Source organism: Sminthopsis crassicaudata, chromosome 3 (genome assembly GCF_048593235.1).
Source record: "Sminthopsis crassicaudata isolate SCR6 chromosome 3, ASM4859323v1, whole genome shotgun sequence".
NCBI classification, from domain to species: domain Eukaryota; kingdom Metazoa; phylum Chordata; class Mammalia; order Dasyuromorphia; family Dasyuridae; genus Sminthopsis; species Sminthopsis crassicaudata.
In genome coordinates this window covers 73,287,844-73,311,629 of record NC_133619.1, presented here as the reverse complement: position 1 = coordinate 73,311,629, position 23,786 = coordinate 73,287,844, and the positions used below count along the sequence as shown (strand labels likewise).

General features: G+C 34.2%; 1 protein-coding gene across 1 annotated transcript in view; it reads right to left on the bottom strand.

The window, feature by feature from the left end:
- The window catches only part of KANSL1L (KAT8 regulatory NSL complex subunit 1 like), a 157,545-nt gene that overhangs the window by 25,287 nt on the left and 108,472 nt on the right, over positions 1-23,786 (bottom strand). The window contains 1 exon segment of the mRNA XM_074298817.1: positions 3,579-3,744. Coding sequence (XP_074154918.1) covers positions 3,579-3,744 — 166 coding nt within the window.

Genomic DNA, 23,786 nt, shown 5'->3' with positions numbered 1-23,786 from the left:
AAAGAACTTTTTTCTAAATGAGTTGTTGATATTTCAGAAATTATTTAAATTTACATTAATGACCCAATATACAAGATTAGCAATGTTTTTAAATAAATGGATTAAAAAATACAGCAAAACCCATGAGCCAATATCAGCAATTTAAAAATATTATGTAAGAGATATCCCAATTTTCTATTGCTTGAGTTCTAGAAAAATGGAAAACAAGATGTTCCAAATGATTCTTTTAAAAATATCAGCCATCCCAAAACTCTTAGGATAATTTAAGTATGTTTGTGTGTGTGTATATATATATATATATATATATATATAAAATAATTTAAGTATATATATCAGAAGCATAAATGCTACAAGCATATTTGTAAAAATCCAATATTTGAAATGATAATTATTTTAATTTTAAATATGGACATTTTAAATTAAAATTTAGCACAACCAACATTTTTTGCTATAAATCAACTCTAAATAACTTTTGAATTTTGTAATAACTCATCAGTTGCTATTCTGTGAATTACAGGATTGCATTTGTGATCTTAGCCTTAAGATCTTTCAAAGAATAAAGTTTTGATGCATGCATGACATTTTTAATGTGACATCACAAGAAAGCAAATAATGGAGACAAATTAGGTGACTGAGGTAATCAAACAAGAGATTGTGCATAAGGACAAAATGACCCATATGATTAAAATTAAAATTTTAAAAATCTGTTAATTATTTTCTATAATACATACAATTAGTCATATAATTATTTAAAATTCACAAAACTAAAAAAAGTCCAAATGAAATTTAAATATACTTTCAATGGACATTTTCCACAAATTTGTTTACATTGGTTTACATTCATGTTCTGAAGTCATTAAAGCTTAAAACAGCACTAAGATTTTTGTGATGTTTTGTAATAGCAAACCAGATAGACTGAAAGCTCATTACCCATCATACTTGGCAGTTGGAATTGATGAAGTTTTACTGAAATTTCTAAAACATCGTAAAGTTACTGAAATACCAGGTGTCACAATTCACTTATATTATTACTACTGTAAGACTATAACTATTTAATCCTTGCTTTTACAAAAGTTAAATGAGATATTCTTTTTCTTTTAAAAATAAACAAAGAAAGGCAATACTGCATTAAATACTTGAGTACTTTGTACCTGTCTTCTAGCAATTAGAAAATAGCTAAATAGGAAATGAAACATACTTTACATGTTAAATAATTTTAATTTACTAGGAAGGCAAAAGCAAAATAATAAGCATTAACTTAACAAAGTTAATCTGGTTTTGAGATATATCCCTTTAAAAAGGAATATAAATGTGCATTCATTTTTAAATGGATACTTGATAAATATTTAGTACTTTGAAAAACTAGTTATAATATAAATTATAATATCAAAATTCAGAAGAGGTCCAATGGGAGAATCTGCCAGAGAGTACTTGGTTTGGGAGATAGAGTTTGAAGTTAATGGGAAGGAAAATATGATATATATGAAATTTTAACCTTAAGAGAATGATTTTCAAAGACAAAAGTCAAAGTTGATTAGAGGAAGAAGTCATTATTTTAGAAGCGGAACTTTCACTCTGATAAAGAAAACTTTATTAGATATTCACAAAATACTCAGTCTAAATCCAAAGAAGTTTGCTTTGTAATATGGAATAAACAAACTTGCAGGTATTTATGGGGGGGGGTGGGTGGCAGTGGGTATGGGTATGTTTTTAGGTATGGGGGTTTCTTAGCAAAGATCCCAAGTTATTTATCAGTTCTTTTTTCCAGTTCATTTTACAGATGAAGGAACTGAGGCAAAAAGAGTTAAATGACTTCGAGGATCACACAGATAGTGTCTGAGGCCAAATCTGAAATCAGAAAGATGAATATTTCTGCCTCCAGGTCCAACACTCTATCTACTGTACCACCTAGCTGACCTCATATGTGTTTACATACACATATACTCATACATTTACACACATATGTATATCCATACACATACATGTTACTTATGTCCACTAAAAGGATCATTATTTAGAATGACAGGCTAACCTTAGCCCCAAAGACAAACATTTCAAGGTCTAGTGGTTCCAAATGCAAAGTCAAATAAAAGTTAGAATTACATTAACCCTAAAAATGTTGACTAAGCAATAAGTATTGTTGATTTCTAAGTTATTTTAACAATAAGCTTGTTTTCTGATGAAGGGTCATCAGTGGCATCTAGTTAGAGAGGTAGTAATACCCTTACAATAGTCCCTAGATTTTGCATGCCTGTGGCTAAAAACCTCTTCAAATAAGAGTGTCCTTTTTTGTTGTTAGGGAAAACAGAAAAATAATGCCCATCTTAGTGGTTAAAAGGGACCTAAAATATTCTCCCAAGAATTAAGTTTAGGAAGGAATCTGCTCAAGCTTTTAAGGATGGCACAGCTTTGGATAGAAGCTCATTTGTAAGTAACTGGGGTTTCTTCAAAGATAGGCTGAAATCATCTGTCTGTTTATTCAACAGAAAAGACAACAGGGAAGTTGAAAGGAAGGTCAAGCTAAAAATAATCACTGTAGAGCTCTAGGATTGTACTGACATCCTCAAAAGGAGGATAAGTCCAAACAATAGTGCTTTGTGAAAATAGTAGGGGAGAAACATATTTGAAACAGGAAATTTCTAAGAGCTATAATTATGATTTCACTCCTTACTAAATTAATGTCATGATTTTAGAAGGCACAGATAAACCCAATCTCTTGATTTCAGAAGACACACATAAACCCAATCTCATCAAAGAAGAAAATACAATTTAATAGTTCTGGGAGAGAGTACTTTTGACATTAGATGGGCCACAAAATTTATGACAAAAGGACACAAAAAGGTGCTTAATATCTTTCACCTTTCTTTTGGGAAAAGTGTCAAGATCTCCTGATATTCCAGGTTGTTGTTTTTATTTGTTCTCCGTTCTCTCAAAGAGGTCCAGGACATGAGAGAGGTGATTCTGTGATCAGCAAATAAGTTGGATTGAAGTGAGGGAGGACTGTGCAAGATCACCTGCCTCTCCTTCCCCTGTAGAGCTATCTAGGTCCAGTACCCAGATGCAGATCAGGACAAGTTGTGAAAATTGTGAAAGATGAGGGGACAATTTTGTTTTGGGAGTTATGAAGGTCAAAGACCAAGCTGGAAAGGAACTGAGAGTGAGTCCTGAGGTAGCATTCTTCTTCTTCAGGACTGTCAATAGCCCAAAATATATGGAAGAAAATCACATATTCCTATCAATTCAGAAACACATTTTGGTATTGCATTAGGCATTAGCAAATAGTATTAAAGATTTAACTTATTCAAAAGAAAGTCAAAAGTTAGAGATCTTTACACTAAAACAAAATAAACTGATTCTGATATATTTCATGAATTTATTAAGAAAGCTATAATGTTAACTTTGTAAAGAACTAGATTTGTCTAATTCTGAGAAAATGTATGCTTATAATAACTAGTAAACAAGGATAAAAGAATTCTTGAGAAGAAAACTTTAATTTTATAGATATTGTTTTTAAGATAAATGAATTTCAACATTAGAAATTTTTATTAGTTTACTTGGAAATTCCTTATGAGATTTACCTGATGGAAGTGATAAAACAGAATGGAAAGAAGAGTCTAGCTCTGGTACATGTTGTTTTAATATCTCAGACTTGGTATTGTGATCACAATTATTCCAGGTTGAAGTTGATATCATGCAAGACATTGGTCTAGCACTGTGAAATGATGTTTCTTTGGAAGGCAAAGCCTGCAAAGAAAAAAAAGACAAAATAAAATGATGTAATAAATTGAAATAAGAATTTTACTCTCTAAAACTATTCAAGAATAAGGAACACACTTCAAATGGCAGCATCAGTATCATACAACAATCAAGTCCTGCCTAATATCACTTTTCATGGTGCTTGGTACAAAGTAGGTACTCAATAAATGTTTATTTACTGACTTACTAACCATTTTCAAATAATATAGAAAAGGTTAGGAAAACTTGGTGAATTTTCCGATGTTCATTTTATCTAAATGTATCATCTACTGATGATATCTGCCAATGCCCCTATTAATTCAACTGAAATTTCTCCTTAAGGGTTAGTCAGTCAATCAATAAACATTTAATAAGTGGCCTTCTATTTATTAGGCAATTTGTTAAGAGCTGGAGATACAAAAACACACAAGAAATAAGACTTGAACTTGAGGAATTCACAAGTATAATAGAGGAGAAAATTTGCAAACAACTCTATACAAGATAAACTGGAAATAATAAAGGAGCTTGAATTAAGATGGATTAGGAAAGGATTCCCATAGGTGAAATTTTAGCTGAGACCCAAAGGAAACAAAGGAATCAAAGAAGGAGAGATTAGGAGAAATAGAGAAATGGACTTGGGAGACCAACTAGTGGAAACATTCAGTCAGGGGATGGAGTATTGTACAAGGAGTAATAAGCAAAACATAGAAGGAGATTATAGAGGTGAGATGTAGCACATTATGAAGGGCTCTGAATGCCTAGCAGAGGACCTTATATTTGATCCTGCAGTTCATTGAGGATTGAGGGTGGAGAGGAGTTACATGGTTAAATCTGTGTTTTATCAAAGTTCTCTTTGACAGCAGGAGAATGGACTGGAAACGGGAGAGTAGGGAAACTAATTAGCAAGCTATCATAATTGTCCAGGTGTGAGATGATAAGGGTCTACAATAAAACGGTGAGAAGTTTAGAGGACAGAAGAGAATATATGCAAGAGTTGTTATAAACATTCAAGTCTACTGGTCTTGGCAACAGATTAGATATGAGAGATGAGAGAGAGGATTTGAGAATGACACCTGGATGGTAAGCCTGGGTGACCGGAGGATGGGGGTCCCCTCGTCAGGAAGGGAACAGATAAGTGAGTTCAGTTTCGGACATATTGAATTTCAGATGTCTCTGGGAAGTACAGATTGAGGGGTCCAGTGGGCAAGTGGAGATGTAAGACTAGAGCATCAAGATGAAAACTGAATGATGGGATCACCAAGCAAAATGCTATAGAAAGGGAAGAAGAACTAAGAGCCTGTGGAATACTTGCAAGGAGCAGGATGACAACTGGACAGTTGTGTCATGAAAAGTGGAGCAAAAAGGGAATATCAAGGAGAAGAAGGTCACTGACAGTATTAAAAGCTTGAGAAAGATCAAGAAAGGGAGGACTAGAAAAGGCCCTGGGAATTAAGAGGTTGTTAGTAACTCTGCCAGAAGCAAGCCTACAAAGAATTGACAGTCTTTATGACTTCTCTGCTGCTTCTGCTGCTGTTGATCACCTCTCCCTCTCTGGGTTTTTATTACTCCACTCCCTTAGTCTTCTATTTGTCAGAGCACTTTTTAGTCTCCCAAGTTTCTGTTCTGTGCTCTCTTATCTTTTTTTTGCTCTAAACTTGTTCACTTGGTGATTTCATCCTATCCCAGAAGTCCAAATATTACTTTTTAAAGATGACTCTCAGATCTAGTTACCCATCCCTAATCTCTCTTGAGAGCTCTAATTAAACATCCTCAGTAGCTTATTGGATATCTCAAACTGGAAGCAACATAGGCCAGATTTTTTCAATGAATTACCCTGTTTTGCTAATTTTTTTTCTTCCTCTTTATGCTTCTTTAGTGATGTAAAAAAAATTTAATAATATTTTATTTCCAAAACCAAAACAAAACTTTTGTCTTCCTTTAAGACCTTCAAAATGCCAACTTTGTCAGGAGGCCTTTCCTGATCCCCCTAGCAGCTGGTGACTTCCTTTCTATTGTCAGCTTCCATTTTGTATATTCCTAGTCATGTGTATGTTGACTCCTCTCAATTAGGATGTAATTTTTTTTTTGAGAGCAGGGACAGCTTTTTCTCTGTATCATCAGCACTTAGCTTTGTACCTGGCATATAGAAAGCACTAAATACTGCTGACTGATTGACTGACTGACTATAACAGGGTAGTACTTAAACTCATCAAAATTAAAGTCAGGGGCTCCAGCTTCAATTCTCATTTCTGCTACTTAATACCAGAGGTGAAAGTAGGTCAGTTACTTTACCATTCTGAGTCTTGGCTCATCTAAAAGTGATGGGACCTCTAAGGTCTCTTCCAGCTTCAAATCCATGATCCTCCAAATCACTGAAAGTCTTACTAACTCTTCAAGGAATCATGAAGAGTCACACTTTCTAGAAGAAAAAAAGGGGTCTTTCTTACCCCTTCTGAAATCTTAGAGAGAGCAATGTTGTAGACAGGCACTTCAGGACAGAAGGAGTAGGTTACAGACTAGATAAGTCAGAGTATAAGTAACAGTGAGCAAGAGATGCAAAACCAAGCCTGATGAACTTCCTGTACCCTTCCTTCGGCTATCCTAGATGAGTTTCAAGTTTTTCTCTTCCTCAAATTAGAATGTCAAGCAATATCTTCACTGAAATAATGTCCAATTTACCACATTCAAGTACATGACAGTATTTAAATAAAAATTTGAGAGCAAATGATGAATATGCAGTATGTTATTGAGAAAACGAAGTTTTTCAACATAAGATGTAATGTTCTGATTGTCTCTCAATTGTAATCCTTCTCTTGGAGGAGGTTGCTTTTCTGTATAATCTTTTCCTCTGTGAGCAGATTTCTTGGGAGGCTTCCAGAGTGAAGGTAGAATCTCAAATCCTCTTCTTCCCCTCCAAAAGTGTGGGACTGCTGGACTTGCAAATCCCCGGGACATCTTCTGTTTGACTCAATCCAGACTCTCCTTCCAGACTGCCATCAATCTCCCCGGAGGCAGCCTTGGTGGCTCCTTATATCCTCCCAGGGAATGGGCTTGTGGGTATTCCAAAGGTGTAAACTTTTAAAGATGTGAACTAAAGGTGTGAATTATGAGCTAGTGAATTGTTTAGACAACCTGAGTTAGCACTTTGTAATCCTAACAATAAGATTTTTGTTTCATAGCAAGAATCTTACCAATACCACATTCTTCTTAGGGAAGAATATTAGGGATTTTATGTGTTAAATTTTAAATTACTTATATTTAATTAAAAACTTACAGATTATGTACATCATCTACAAAATACATCCATCTAACAGATATTATCTCATTTGATTATATAAGATTGCTGATATTTAAATAACATTTTAAGGGTAACAAAAGAGCTTCACAGTAACTCTGGGAGACAAGCATTACTGGAGTTATATATTTTTAAACATCAGAAAATTGATTTACAAACAACTTAAACAAGGTCACCTGATATCAAGCTTAGTGGTTTTTTTTTTCATGAAATCAAATGATGTTTTTAATTTTGATTTTGAAATTCTTTTAGCTTTAAGTGGTAGCATGGCTAAGTAGATAGAAAGGAAGATTGGGATTCAATATTGGCTCTGATGCTTACTGGCTGGGGGACCCCAGGCAAATCACTAAAGCTTAACTTAGTAGGGTAAGAATTCTTTAAGACTTTTAAACCATGGCATGACACCGCATGGCATGGCACAGATATTGTTCTATTACTAATAAAGAGAGTTTCCTCATCTTAGAGTCTCCTAAAAAATTATGGGTTCAGCCACTATATTTATTTAGACTTATCAAATTTCTTGAATTGTCTAAAAGTCTTCCTCAAATTCCAATAAACTTTTAGTTTCTTGACTAGCTATTTTTCATCTTCAAGGATTGTTAGGAAGTACTTGTGCTTAAAGTCAAATTCTGCCTGCAGCTATATACTATCTCCAATGTCCAAAGCTTAATTCAGGAGCATATGAATACTTATGCTTAGGACCTAATGCTATTCTTCTTTAATAAGTACACAAATAATTTTGACTCATCTCATAGTTGTTCTTTGCATTTGGTGGCATACTTCCATGAGGTATGGCATAAAGAATAAGATTTAAAATCAACAACAAAAAAAAAAATGTTAAGCTTTCTTGGGAGGGAAAGAATGCCATAAACAGAATATAAATAAAGTTTACATTTTGTTTTTGTCTTCTTAAGCCATCATTTTTTGAAAAAAAAATTCTGATTCTAAAAAACATATTAGCCAGTCCATTACCACTAGTGGAAAAATCTATCTTTAGAATAAGGCCTTTTTCCCCCTCCTAATATTTAATATGTTTTAGTAAACAAATGCAAATAAAACTTTTTAAAAACTGATCACTCCTCATAAGAATGGGAAAACAAAGTCTCTCCAATATAGCACTGACTATACAGTAATCCAATTTTATCATCAACCAACAAATGATATTTTTTAGATACTCACAGTGTACAATTATGCTAAATGTTTGTTCCTAGGTTAAAAAGGCAAACAGGTAGAATCCCAATAAAAACAAATATACAATTTGAGCTCTTGGGTTCAATAATAACTCTTCAATCTTACCCCTTCCAATCTCAACAATTCTTAATTACACAAAAAAGAAACAAAGGCTCCAGTAACTTAAGAAGAATCAAAGACTTTTGAATTTGGAGGGAATTTCATGCATCATCTATTCTGATCCATACCTGAAATATATATAACATACTCTATAACATAATTAATGGTCATTCCACATTTTCCTGAAGACCTCCATGAATGGGGAACCCATTATTTCCTGTGGCAGCCCATTTTGGACAATTCTAATCCTTAAGAATTTTTTTCTTTTAATCAAATCTAAATGTATCTTTGTGCAATTTCCATGCTTTTCTCCCAGTTCTCCTCTCAGGGGCCAAGAAGAGCAAATCTAATCTCTTTTCTATTTCACAGCCCTACAAATTCTTGCAGACAATTATCAGGAATATTTCTTCATGTCTTTTATTTTCCAGGCTAAACTAAATACTGAGCTCTATGTTTATTTAACCAATTCTCATATAGCATAAATTAAAGCTCTTCGCAAAACTGATGTCTCTTCTTTGAATTCTTTAAAGCTTTTTAATGTCCATCCTAAATCGTGATGCACTGACAAGTACCCAGTACTCTGCATGATGACTAACTGGAGAAGATCTTGAGTCAGGAAGGTGCAGATTCAAATCTTGTCATGTTGTGGAAAAAAAAAAAAAAAATCTGGCCAAAAGAGGAAAAAACATGAGAAAAAAAGCAAACAAAACAAAAAAGGTCTGTTTCAATCCACAATGATTCCAGTCTCTATAGTTCTCTCTCTAGATGTAGATGGTATTTTGATAGAACGTTCAATGTATTGTTCTCAACTGTGAAACTGTTGGGGTCAAAGAATCAAGGAACTTTTTTTTTGGCTTTAACCTCCTATATGTTATGCCCATTAGAACATTTTGCTTTTCTATTTGTGTTCTGAGGTCTTAAGCACAATGCTTTGCACATTAAATATTTGAAAATTATCCTTCCTTCCCTCTTAATTGTCTGTAAAATGAGAAGGTTAGAGTCAATTGATTTCTAGGTCTCTTTCGGCTCTATAGCTATGATGCAATGGATGCTGCGCCTCTTTTAATAAATCCTATTTGCATGAACTTTATGGGTTCCCATATCATAATGCTGAGACTTCTATTGAGTTTGCAGTACCTTAACACATAATTTTCAAACAAACCACTATATATACTCCTCCACCTTACTCTTATTAAACTGATTTTTAAAAGCCCAAATGGAACATTTTATATTTATCCCTACTACTAGATTTGGTCTATGCCTTTGAAAATCTTTTGAATCCTGATTCTATATTCATTGTTAGCTATCCCTCCTTATTTTATCATAAGCAAATTTAGTTAACATGATATCTATACTGGTATCCAGATCCTTGAGGAAAATGTTAAATTGCATGAGGTTACATACAGATCTTTTAGGTACTCAATTGAATATCTTCTAAATAGCAAGAATAATTCACGTTTATAAAGCACTACTATATGCCAGGCACTGTGCCAAGTGCTTTACAAATATCTCATTTGAACTTCATAACAACTGTGAGAGGGAAGAGCTATTGTTATCCCCATTTTACAGTTGAAGAAACTGGGACAAAAGTTTCTTTTTAGGGAAATGAGTGTAAACTGTGAGCATTGTTTTTTTTTTTTTGTTTTGTTTTGTTTTGTTTTGTTTCTCTTCCCAGATTATTTTTACCTTGAGAATACAATCCTTCCTTTGCAACAACAACAAAATTCAGTTCTGCACATATATATTGTACCTAGGATATACTATAAGATATTTAATATGTATGGGAATGCCTGCCATCTAAGGGAGGGGGTGGAGAGAAAGAGGGGAAAAACTCAGAACAGAAGAGAGTACAAGGGATAATGTTGTAAAAAATAATAATAATAATAAATTACCTATGCATATGTACTGTCAAAGAAAATGTTATAATTATAAAAATTAATTTAAAAAAAAAGTTTCTTTTTAGAGGGTAAATGGCATCCCCAGGCTTATATAGCTAATATCTAAGGCCACATTTGAACTCAGGTCTTCCCAATTCCAGGCTCAGCACTCTAGTAACTGAATCACTAGCTGCCTGTAGAAATAAAATCTTTAATCACAACTATTTTTGTTTTAACTATTCAATCAGTATAAAATCCACTAATCTGTAGTCTTAACCCAGCCAATAACTGTAATTTCTATGCAAGGATAACAAGAGAATTGATTAAATATTTCACTAAAATCTAGTCAAATTATGCCAGTCAGCCAATAACCATTTATTAAGTGTCTACTAGGTAACTAGCATAGTACTAAGTGCTGGGGATACAAAAAGAAGCAAAAGATTATCCCTCTCACTCAAGGAACTCAATCTAATGGGGAAGAAAATGAGCAAACAATTATATGCAAACAAGCTATGTGCAGGATAAATAGGAAATAAAGGAAGGGAAAGCATTATTATTATTATTATTATTATTATTATTATCATTATTTTATTTTTTCCTGAGGCAAGTGGGGTTAAGTGTCTTGCCCAAGGTCACACAAATAGGAAGTGTTAAGTGTCTGAGGCCAGATGGACTTGTGGTTTATCCACTGTGCCACCTTGCTGCCTCAAGGGAAGGTACTATTATTAAGAGGGATTGAGAAAAACTTCCTGTAGAAGATGGGATTTTAAATTAGTAAATACTAGACATATACCAAATAAGTTCACAATTTTTAGGGGTGGAGCACAACCTATAAAGGAATGAAGAAAGCCTTTTTTTTTTTTTTTTTTTTTTTTTTGCAAAAAGAGGCACTTGAGCTTTATGGAAGGGGTCCCAAGAGGCATTAAGTGAGGATTGAGAACATTCCAAGCATATGAAAAGAAAAAGTTTGTTAAAAGGCATGGAGGTGGGGTTCTAATGCAGAGTAAATAATATGGGTCAATTTAGACAGACTGGAGATATATATATATATATATATATATATATATATAGTAAAGTAATGTAAAAGCGACCTGGAAAAATTATCTGAAGATAGATGATATGGGGCTTTAGATGTCAGAACAGTCTGTATATTACCCTAAAGGCAATGGGGAAGCTATTGAAGCTTCTTGAACATAGTAGTAAAATGATCAAACTATGATTTAGGAACATTACTATAAAAGCTATGTGGAAAATGGATTACGGAAAGGAGCTATGAGGAGACACAATGAGGAAGTGAGAAATGATATGTGCAAGTTGAGGCATAATGATTAGTCAATGATTACTAATAGATTTCTGAACTGAGTGAATCAATGCATGATGATATCCTCATAATAAAAAAGGATGTCAGGAAGAAGATTAAATTTAAGAGGCAAGATTATGAGAATTATGGGACCAGGATGGAGTCCTGGGGCACAACCAATATAGACAGCAGTTCATGGATGATGACTTTGCAAAGAAAATGACAGTCACAGTCAGGGAAAAATCATAACAGTATCACAACAATAAAGACAATAAAATTCTCAAGAAACAGGGATAGGAAGGTATCCACAAGAAAGAGTATTAAATATAGAGGAGGATCACTAGATTTAGTGATAAAGAAATTTTCAACTGACTTTGGAGAGGGTAGTTTCAGTGACTAGTGAAATAATAAGACATATGGTAATGAACTGTTTATTGTTCATTCTTCATTTTCAAAGAAGACCAATGATATAACGATGTCGGGGTCAGGATACAGTATGTTCAGGATTGACTGATCAATCCAACGAATTTTGAAAGTTCTATCACAAGTCGTCAAAACATTTGGGATGGAGAACATTTGTCTCTGTATTTGGGAATCTCATGTTTCCTTTGTGCTACTGAGATTCTGCTTTGTTCACAGAGTACATTGCCTTATTTGATGTGGGCACACAATGCTGGATGGTCCTGTGCCAGCATCTCCCACATCTCATAAATATTATTTAAGAGTGTCTTTATGCCACTTCCTGTGACCACTTTGTGAGCACTTACCTTGTGCAAGTTAGCATTTGGACCATATGGCCAGTCCATCAGAGTTGTACTCTCTGCAACAGAGTTTGAATCAGTACCTTATCTTGTCAGGTAATCTTCAAATTTTTTTCTAAGACAATTTAAGTGAAAGTGGTTTAGTTAAGGTTTTTCAGCAGTTGAAATCAGCACAATGGCTCTGCAAACCTTCAGTTTAGAATGCAGCCTAATACGTGTTCTCTCCATTAGTTTTTTTGGAGCCCCTCAAATGTTGAGTTAGCTCTGGCAATACATGCATAAATCTCCTTTATGTGACTAAACCTGAAAAGTACATTGCCAAGGTAAGCAAATTTATCCACAGTACTCAAAGATTCTCCAATTACTGTGATAAGTGATTCATCTGTGGATGGTGTGGTACTTAGTTGGTGGAAAACCTGTTTTCGTGGTGTTGACTGACAGGTCAAAATTAACACAAGTCACAGAGAATCTATCCATACTCATACATCTCATACATGCATTGCATATGAATAGAAGACATATAATAGCTTGAAGGTAGGGTCAAAGCAAGGGAAAGGAAAGGAAAGTTCTTGACTTGTTTAATGGCAACTGGAAAAGAGAAAATGGAGAAGTATAATTTGAAAATTAGAGAGAGGGGATGATTGAAAGGACATGTTATTGGCAGGAATTGGAAGGGATGAAATCAAGAGTATTAGTAAAGGTATTGATGTTGACATGGAAAAGGATTACCTATCTTTCAGACTTGATCAAAAAAAGAAAAGAAAATTATGCTAAGATGATTTGGAATGTGAAGTCAAGAGAAGTTAGGAAGTTTATGACAGTTTTGATTTTTCTCAGTGAAATATGAAATAAGATTTACTATTGAGAACTAATGAAGAGGTAGAGGTATAGGTGACTTAAGGAAAAAAAGTTTGGAGCAGTTGCTGTGCTATTTGCCATAAAGTCAGAGGTACCACTACACACCTCTCAGATTGGCTAAGATGACAGGAAAGGATAATGACAAATGTTGGAGAGGATGTGGGAAAACTGTGACACTAATATACTATGGGTGAAGTTGTGAACTGATCTAAATATGAGAGCAACATGGAATTATGCCCAAAGGGCTATCAAAACTGCGTACCCTTTGATCCAGCAGTGTCTCTACTGGGTCTGTATCCTAGAGAGATATAAAAAAAGGAAAGGGACCCATATGTGCAAAAATGTGTCAGCCCTTTTTGTAGTGGCAAGAAATTGGAAACTGAGTGGATGCCCATCAGTTGTAGAATTGCTGAAAATAAGTTATGGTATATGAATGTTATGAAATATTATTGTTCCTTAAGAAATGATCAGCAGGATGATTTCAGAAAGGCTTGGAGAGACTTACATGAACTGATGCTGAGTATAGTGAGTATCAAGAGAACATTATACACAGCAACAAGATTATATGATAATTCTGGACGTGACTGTTCAACAATGAGGTAATTCAGGCCAATTCCAATAGTCTTGTGATGGAGAGAGACATCTGCACCCAGAGAGAGGAATGTGAATCACTGAACACATAGCACAGTGTTTTCATATTTTGTTGTTACTTACTTGCTTTTTTCCCTTCATTTTTCAGAGCTGAGTTTGGAAAAGGATAAATGGTGATAAGAATCATATAAAGTTAAAATATTAGTTTTTTAACTTGTCAAAGTAATGCATTGGGATATAGAACTCTGTCAATAGATAAACAGCTTATATTTCTCAATTATTAAAAAATTAATTTTGTTCTAATATGTCTTAAAAATTGTTGATGTCCGTTTTGTATATTTTAATTTTCAGGGAGTCCATTTCTTTGGGTAAGATTTTAAATTCTCCTAATTCATTCCTCAAATACTTATTCCATTTTCCCCTCTCTTGCTTTGTTTCTTCTATCTTTATATGTAGTCCTTGTAGAAAATTCAGGATTTTTTTGAGTCTTTCCTGCAGTTGTTATGCAGTTACCTCTCAAATTTTTGAGGGATTTCATCATTTTTATATTATGATATCTTCAGTGGTTTATTCATCTCTAGCTTTTGCTTCATCTAATCCCTGCTTTACTTTTAGATAAGGTGATATGCCTTGCCTGATCTTACCTTGATTCCCTTGGTCAGTCTTGCACTAATTATCTTCTTGGAATCCTTACTAGATTTTTGAGCTTTAGAGTGCAGATTTTCAAGATCCTTTATGGCAATTCAGGACTGAGTACTACGAACTTTGAGATCCTGGTGTGTCCTAGTATTAAAACTGTCATCATGTACTCACTTCCCATTTAGATCTTGGAGTTTTTTTGGAAGCCCTCTGTTCTAGCTGGATCTAGACAGAGAGCTCTAAGGACACACATGACTCAAACCCTTCTCTAGTTCTGCTGAAGAACGATAGTTCTGTTCTCTAAGTATACCATCATATCATCTGCAAAGAGTGATAGTTTGGTTTCCTCATTACCTACTCTAATTTCTTTAATCTCTTTCTCGACCCTTATTGCTGAGGCTAGAGTTTCTAGTACAATATTGAATAGTAATGGTGACAGTGGGCAACCTTGTTTCACTCCTGGTCTTACTGGGAAAGGTTTCAGTTTATCTGTATTACATATGATGCTTACTGACAGTTTTAAATATATGTTTCTGATTATTTTAAGGAATAGTCCATTTATTCCTACACTCTCAAGTGTTTTTAGTAGGAATGGATGTTGGATTTTGTCAAATGCTTTTTCTGAATCTATTGAGATGATCATATGGTTTTTGTTAATTTGGTTATTAATATAGTCAATTATGCTAATAATTTTCCTAATGTTGAACCAGCCCTGCATTCCTGGTATAAATCCCACTTGGTCATAGTGTATTATCCTGGGGATGATTTTCTGTAATCTTTTTGCTAATATTTTATTTAAGATTTTAGCATCAATATTCATTAGGGAGATTGGTCTATAATTCTGTTTTCAACCTACCTGGTTTAGGTATCAGTACCCTGTCTATGTCAAAAAAGGAATTTGGTAAAACTCCTTCAATCCTTATTTTTTCAAATAGTTTATATAGCATTGGAGTTAATTGTTCTTTAAATGTTTAGTAGAATTCACATGTAAATCCATCTGGTCCTGGGGATTTTTTCTTAGGAAGTTGGTTAATAGCTTGTTCTATTTCTTTTTCTAAAATGGGACTATTTAGACTATTTACTTCTTCCTCTGTTAATCTGGGCAAGCTATATTTTTGAAGGCGTTCTTCTATTTCATTTAAGTTATCTAATTTATTGGCATAAAGTTGGGAAAAGTAACTCCTAATTATTGCTCAAATTTCCTCTTCATTAGTGGTGAGTTCTCCCTTTTCATTTTTAAGACTAACAATTTGATTTTCCTTTTTCCTTTTTTAAAATCAGATTTACTAAGGGTTGTCTATTTTTTTGGTTTTTTCATAGAACCAACTCTTAGTTTTATTAATTAATTAAATAGTTTTTTTTTTTTAAACTTTCAATTTTATTAATCTCTCCTTTTATTTTTAGAATTTCAAGTTCAGTGCTTGTCTTGGGGTTTTTAATTTGTTCCTTTTCTGGCATTTTTAGTTGCAAGACCAATTCATTGACCTTCTCTTTCTCTATTTTACGCAAGTAGGCCTTTAAAGATAAAATTACCCGCTTTGGCTGCATCCCACGCATTTTGGTATGACGTCTCATTATTGTCATTTTCTTGGGTGAAGTTATTATGTCCATGATTTGCTGTTTCACCCAATCATTCTTTTTAGTATGAGATTATTTAGTTTCCAATTATTTTTTAACTGAATGTAATTTTCATTGCATTGTGGTCTGAAAAGGATGCATTTACTATTTCTGTCTTACTGCATTTTAGTTTGAGGTTTCTATGTCCTAATATATGGTCAATTTTTGTATAAGTTCCATGAACTGCTGAGAAGAAAGTGTACTCCTTTCTTCCTCCATTTAGTTTTCTCCAAAGATCTATCATATCAAACTTTTCTAGTATTCTATTTATCTCTTTGACTTCTTTCTTATTTATTTTGTGCTTTGATTTATCTAATTCTGAGAGTACAAGGTTGAGATTTCCCACTATCACATAGTTTTGCTGTCTATTTCTTCTTGCAGCTCTCCTAATTTCTCTTTTAAGAATTTAGATGCTGCACCACTTGGTGCATATATGTTTAATATTGATATTGCTTCATTATCTATGCTACCCTTTAGCAAGATATAGTACTAGCCCTTCCTTATCTCTTTTAATTAGATCAATTTTTGTTTTTGCTTGATCTGAGATGAGGATGGCTACCCCTGCTTTTTTGGCTTCACCTGAAGCATAGTAGATTCTGCTCCAACCTTTTACTTTTATTCTGTATGTATCACCCTGTTTCAGGTTTATTTCCTATAAACAACATATAGTAGGATTCTGGCTTTTAATCCAGTCTGATAACCACTTCCTCTTTATGGGGGAGTTTATCCCATTCACCTTTATGGTTAAAATAACTAATTCTGTATTACTTGCCATCATGTTAACCCCTGCTTATGCTTTTCTCCTTTCCTTTCCCCTTACCCCCCTCCCCAGTATTAAACTTGTAAGCACCACTTGCTTCTCACAGCCCTCCCTTTTTAGTATCCCTCCCCCCCCTTAGAGTTTCTCCCCCTATTTTACCCCTTTTCGTCACAATTTCTGTATTCCCTTCGCTTAGCTTACTACTTCCCTTTTTACTTTTCCCCTCCCACTTTTCATTGAAGTAGGAGGAATTTCACCATAAATCGAGTATGTCTATATTTTTCTCTTTAAGCCAATTCTAATGAGAATATGATACACACTATGTTCATTCCCCTCCATTTTTTTCTCTCAGATATAATAGGTTACCTTTGCCTCTTCGTGAGATGTAGTACCACCACTTTACCCTTTTTGCTGGTATAATTTCCTTTCCACCTCTAGTGTCTAGAACAAATTATACATGTGTTCTTTATATATCTTTATGGCAGAAATATAGTTCTCAAGATTTCTTTTTATCTTTTTAGAACTCTTTTTTGAGTTCTGTATTTGGAAATCAAACTTTTTTGTTTAGATCCGGTTTTTTCATCAAGCATAGGTGAAATTCACTTATTTCGTTGAATGTCCATCTTCTTCCCTCCATATTTAAATTGATTTTTTCTTGCAGCTTGCAGTATTTTTTCCTTCATCTGATGGTTTTAGAATTTGGCCACTTTATTTCTTGGTGTTTTGATTTTAGGGTCTCTTTTAGTAGGTGATCAATGAATTCTTTCAATGTTTATTTTACCCTCTTGTTTCTAAAACATCTGGGCAGTTTTCTTTGATAATTTCCTGGAAAATAGTGTCCAGGTTCTTTTTTTCATCATATTTTTTAGGGAGTCCAATTATTCTCAGATTGTCTTTCCTGGATCTATTTTCCAGGTCTGTTGTCTTCCCAAGAAAGTATTTGACATTTCTTTCCATTGTTTCATTTTTTTGGTTTTGCTTGACTGATTCTTGGTGTCTCCTCAAATCATTCAATTTTATTTGTTTAATTCTGATTTTCAATGAAGTATTTTCTTCACTCACTTTTTTTATATCTTTTTTCTAATTGTCCAATTGAGTTTTTAAGTGAGTTGTTTTGTTCTACGGAATTTTTTTCCATTTCACCTATTTTATTTTTTAGAGAGCTATATTCTTTTTTCCAACTCACTAATTTTATTTCTCAATGATTTGTTTTCTTTATCCATTCTATCTTTAAATGCTTGGGATGACTTCTCCAGACTTTCTTTCCAAGCTTCCCTTTCCTTTTCCCATTTCTCTTCTAGCTTTCTTGTGAGACCCTTTTTGATTTCTTCTATGACATTTTTGTGTATTGAGGAGCAGATCATATCCCCCTTTGGGGATTCCTCTGGAGACAGTCTGCTTTTAGTCTCCTCAGGATTTAAAGTCTGCTCTTTATCCATATGGAAGCTATCAATGCTTAGAGTCCTTTTAAATTTTTTGCTCATTTTGTCAGAGAAGAATCAAAAGAAACAAACTAATAAGAAAAACAAATGGTCTGCTTTTTTTTTTTGGGGGGGGGGGGGGCTGGGGCTGGATGGTATTACCAGGCTTTCTCTCTACAGACTGTGGAGGACAGCATTGAGGCACTAACAGAACAGCAATGGCTGGGTTGTGTCTGTGCTCTGAGACTCTAAGAACATGCTGAGTCACTCCAAGTGGGGGTGGGGGTGGGGGTGGCCAGGTCCCGAGAGATGCTAGCTTTTCCAGGTTTTATTCTTTACCTCTGGTGTTTATACCTTCTCTGCTGATCCTGGCTTGCTGCCAAGACAAAATATCCACACTGGGGTAAAAGTCTTTTGGAAGAAATGGAAGAGATCACACCCCTCCCCCCTCTGGTCTCAGCAGTGTGAGCTGCCTGTCTCATTCTTGCTACCTGCCCTCAGCCTGCTGCAACCCATCTGTTCGATCCCTCCCTTGAGCAAAAACAGACCTTTTCTGGTGAATTTCAAGAATGTCTTCTGTTGGTAATTATTTGTGGGGTTTTTTCCGGTCAAGCATTAATTCTGAGGCTTGTCATGAAATAAATTCTGGGAGAAAACGCGGAGCTTAAGCAGATGTGTGCTTCCTCTCCACCATCTTGGCTGGAAGTCCTCTTTTTTTCTTTCTCAGTTTTTTTCCTTTTGGTTCAATTTTTTTTTTTTTACACAACATGACATATGAAAATATGTTTAAAAGAATTGTACATATTTAACTTAAGTCAGATTACTTCTTGTCTTGGGAAAGGGAGAGGTAAGTAAGGGAGAAAAATGTGGAACACAAAGCCTTATTGTAGAGTTCTGTCGTCTCTCAATTGTAATCCTTCTCTGGGAGGAGGTTTCTTTTCTGTGAATCCTTTTCTCTGTGAGCAGGTTTCTTGGGAGGCTTCTGGAGTCTCCAGCCAGAGAAAAGGTAGAATCTCGAATCCTTCTTCCTGAATCCTGGCTCTGAATCTCCTCGAGCTTCCCGGAAGTTCTCCTGGGAAGTCTTGTCCTTGACCCAATCCAGACTGTTCTCCAGACTCAATGTTGCCTCTTTTATCCTCCCAGAGAATGGGCTTGTGGGTACTCCTAGGGGTTTGTGGGAACTCCTACAGCCAATGGACTAGCTCCTTTAAAAAGTGTGTAAACTACTTTTCAGAACTCGGTTTAAAGATGTGAACTAAAGGTGTGAACCCTGAGCTAGAGAATTGTTAAGTACCAACTTAGCATCTAGTAAGAATCTAATATCTTACAAAAACAAATGATGAAAACTATTTTTACATGTATTTGAAAAATAAAATACTATTGAATTTTTTTAAAAACAATTTTTTTCTTTAAATATATTTTAAAATAATTTTATAACATAGCTATTTATATCTATGTACATGTTTATTTACATGCCACAAAAATCTTACATCAAAAGTTTTAAGCATTAGCTTAAATTCATACATAATAAGATAAAACTTAAAACTACACTGAGACTTTTGGGGCAGCCTATGCATATATGTGTATATTTATATCTAAAAAAAAGTAACCTATACTTGTAAAATTTTAGCAACATCATTAGATTTACCCTACCTTGTCCTTAAAAAAGAAAAATAAAACCCCATAATGCAATTATCTTTTTTTTATATATAAGTATCCTATGTTTTGTATCTAAGGAACACCAAGGGTAAGTGTGTCTATCTGTCTGTCTCTCTCACATACAACTTGATTAAGTTTCAAGAAAAATGACCTTGCAATTTAAATTATTAGGTCAAAAAAGGGGAGGAAATCTGAAGTTAGAGAAACTTGTTTTTGAATATTTCATAAGAGTAAAAAGTATTTATTTCTCCTCAGAATTTCCTTCATCCTGTAAATAGGTATATAGTCTACCTTATCCATGTGTATGATCTGTTACATGCTATGATTGTATATGTATTTGCTTTCAAATATCATTCTGTCTTGCTATATGAATTTCCTTTAGCACAGATTTATTTGATTGGGTTTTACTTATCTGGAGACAATCAGGGTTAAATGACTTGTTTAACACCACACATAGTAAGTCTCTAAGTTTAGATTTAAATTCAGGCCCTCCTGACACCAAGGCCAGTGCTTTATCTACTGTGCCTAGTTGTGTCTTTCCTTCCCCAACAACTCCCCCAAAAGGCCAAAATCTCCCACTGCATCTGGGGCCATCTCTAATCCTCTTGTTCCATACTTGCCACTGGACACCCAGATGGTTCTGGAGGAGAGAGTAAGGCTGGTGCCTTTGCATACCCTTCCTTACTTAAATCCAAAACAAGTAAGAAAAGTTGAGAAATAACTTTCATTTGGAGAAATTAGGGCAAAATTCACACACTCTCTCTCACACACACACACACACACACACACGAATAGGAGCTGAAATAGAACAGGAAGTGCAGAGGTTTAAAATAAGGCTAGCATTTTGGATTTGTTTTTTGGTTTTTTTTTCGTGTCCTTCATTTTAGTCTTCACATCCTGCCTATTCTAACTCCACCACATAGCTTTCATTTGTACCTTTCTCCTCACACTGTCAGCATCTCATTTCAGGCCTCATCATCACTCACTTGGATATGACAATAGCCTCCTAAATGAATTCCCTGCCTTAAGTCTCCCTCTTCTTTGATCCAGCTACCAAAATAATCTTCCTAAAGCATAGATGTGATCATGTTATTTTCTTGCTCAAAAATTTTCAGTGGGTCCCTAATGCACCTGGAATAAAAGGCAAACTGCTTAGCTTGGCACTTGGACTCTCAAAAAGATGTTTTCAACCTATCTTTTAGCTTCATTTCATGTTACTCACCTTCATACATTACATATTACAACCAAAAGGGATAATTAGTTGTTGTTAAACTAAATATGCAATCTCCACCATCATATTTCTTATTAAAAACTCTTCTTTATCCTCATTTTCTTTCACAATCCCTTGTCTTCTCAGGGTAACAGCTCTTTCAGAAAGCTTTCTGTGATTCCTCTGGCTAAACAATATTCTCTACTCAAATTTTTTATCTCTTTTATCTCTTATATCTCTTATCTAATTATCTCTTATAATTTATCTCTTTCCCTCCTTCTTCCTTCCCCTTATCTTCCTATTTTTCTCTCCCTCCTCTTCACCATGATTTATTTATAGTGGATACCTACACTATCCTTCAATTCAATAGATTAGTCATCTCAAGAAAAAAAAAAAAAAGGATATCTCATAAGAGTTTCTAAGGCAAATCCTGTTACTGCTTTGATTAGCTTATATTAGTTGCTAATAGGAGCAAATTTCTCCTTCAAAGGTAATACTTCCGAATTCATAGGCTTTCTTTACCTTCTCTTCTTCTCCAGCAATAGTCCTTTGTCCACTCTGTCTACTTTTGCCTTATACACAACAGATAGACATGGGGAATGCCCCTGATTTCTTTTGTTTAGGGAACTCCCAAATTAATAAACTCTATCTCCTAAAATAGGTCAACAACTTCCTAAGGACTATAAATTCATGCATATCTTTTGACCTAATATCACCACAATTAGGCATGAATACCAAAAGATATTTTTTTCAAAAAAAAAAAAAAAAAAGGAAAATGACCTATATACAAAAAATAGTTTCAGTAGTTCTTTTCTCAAGGCAAAAATTGGAAATTAAGAGGATGCCCATCAACTGGGAAATGTTTGAATAAACTGTGGTATTTCTTTTTGATGGAATATTATTGTTCTATGGCAAATGATGAACAGGATGTTCTCAGGAAAAAAAAACAAAAAACCTGAAAAACTTCCTTCTGCATGGACTTCCCATTAACTCAAGCAATGTGAAATGTATTGTATACAAAGTAATAGCAATGTTCTCAGATGACCAGTTGTAAATGACTGCTATTTTCAGCAGTACAATGATCCACAACTATTCTAAAGGACTTATAATGAAAAATTCAATCCATATCCAGGGAAGGAACTGATTATGTCTGAATATAGACTAAAGCATTTTCTCTCTTACTCTCCCTCTTCCTTTTCTTCCTTTCCCTCCCTCTCTCCTCCCTCCTTTCTTCCCTCCTTCCCTCTCTGAGAATCTCTGTCTCTCTCAACTTTATTTTTCTTAAGGGTTTTTTCCCCATTACAATGGGAGATCTATGGTTTCTTTCACAACATGTCTTCTACAGAAATGTTTTGCAAAAAACTTTCTTAACTGGGGTGGGGATAAGGAGAAAACCTGGAATTCAAAAGTTGTACAAAAGTTGTTTTAAATATATTTGAGGAAAAATATTAAATAAATACTTTTTAAAAAATTTCCTAAAGAAAATATATCCAGATTAAAATTTAATAGGAAAATGTTTGGCAAGAGAGTTCCTATTTGAGTTTGACACAATGGGCCTAAAGCACTGACTGATTAAATGGACTTCTCTGGGGTCACAATGCCAAGACAGGTCAGAAGTGGGACTTGAACCCACATCTTCCTTCATCTAAAGCCAATTCTTTTTTTTTTTTTTTTTTTTTTTTGTCCTGAGGCTAAGGTTAAGTGACTTGCCCAGGGTCACACAGCTAGGAAGTGTTAAGTGTCTGAGACCACATTTGAACTCGGGTCCTCCTGAATTCAGGGCTGGTGCTCTATCCACTGCGCCACCTAGCTGCCCCTTAAAGCCAATCTTTATCCACTACACCATGCTACCTTTCACATGCAGAATTAAATTATTTTAGATTGTAAATTCTATTAGAGTATCTTTTTATCCCCCAAGAATATAGTAGATAGTAAATGCTTAAAAAGTGATCATTGAGTAAATGAATTTATTTTAGGTTTATCGGGTATTTTGATTTACAAATTACATACACATATACACCTTATATACACTTATCTATGTGTATATACAAATTTATGAATATATATATATATATATATATATATATATATATATATATAGTGTGTGTGTGTGTGTATGTGTGTGTATATACTTAAGGTAATTTACAGATCTAATCTCATGTTTTGTTCCATTTTCTTGTCACAAACTTAAAATGAGACAACTTTTCACCTATTCAGAAAATTACACTGTATTGTTTAAATGAGTTTTAAAATTTTTTTAAAAGAGTCGCCTTAAAAATTAATATCAGGTTTAGAAGTTAGTTGGAAACCTGTCAGAATACATACAAAGACTCTACAGACCCAAATACTTAAATACTTACCAGTTAAATATTAGATGGGTTAAAGAAGTTCTTTCCCTGAAGAGGGAAAAATAACTTATTTCTTCATTAACTTAGTATCACTAAGGGATTTACATTCTATTAGGCAAACATAGTATGGCTATCATCTTTACTTGTATCTTTTGCCAAACTATGAAAAACAAAAGGCAATTATCCTCTTCTAGAACAGGATTTAGAAAGAACTGAGCTCTAATTCTAAGAATTACAAAGAAGAAAACAAAAAGTTCTTAGTTAAAGCCTAAGGCTGAAATTTTTCTTAGACTGTGCTCAACTATATACAGACTTATATCACTGTCTTTCCTCTACTAGAGTACCTTTTCTCTCACACTGCCCATTTTTCCTCATTTCCCAAAAGGTCCACATGCACAACTAATTATATAACTTATTAGATTATG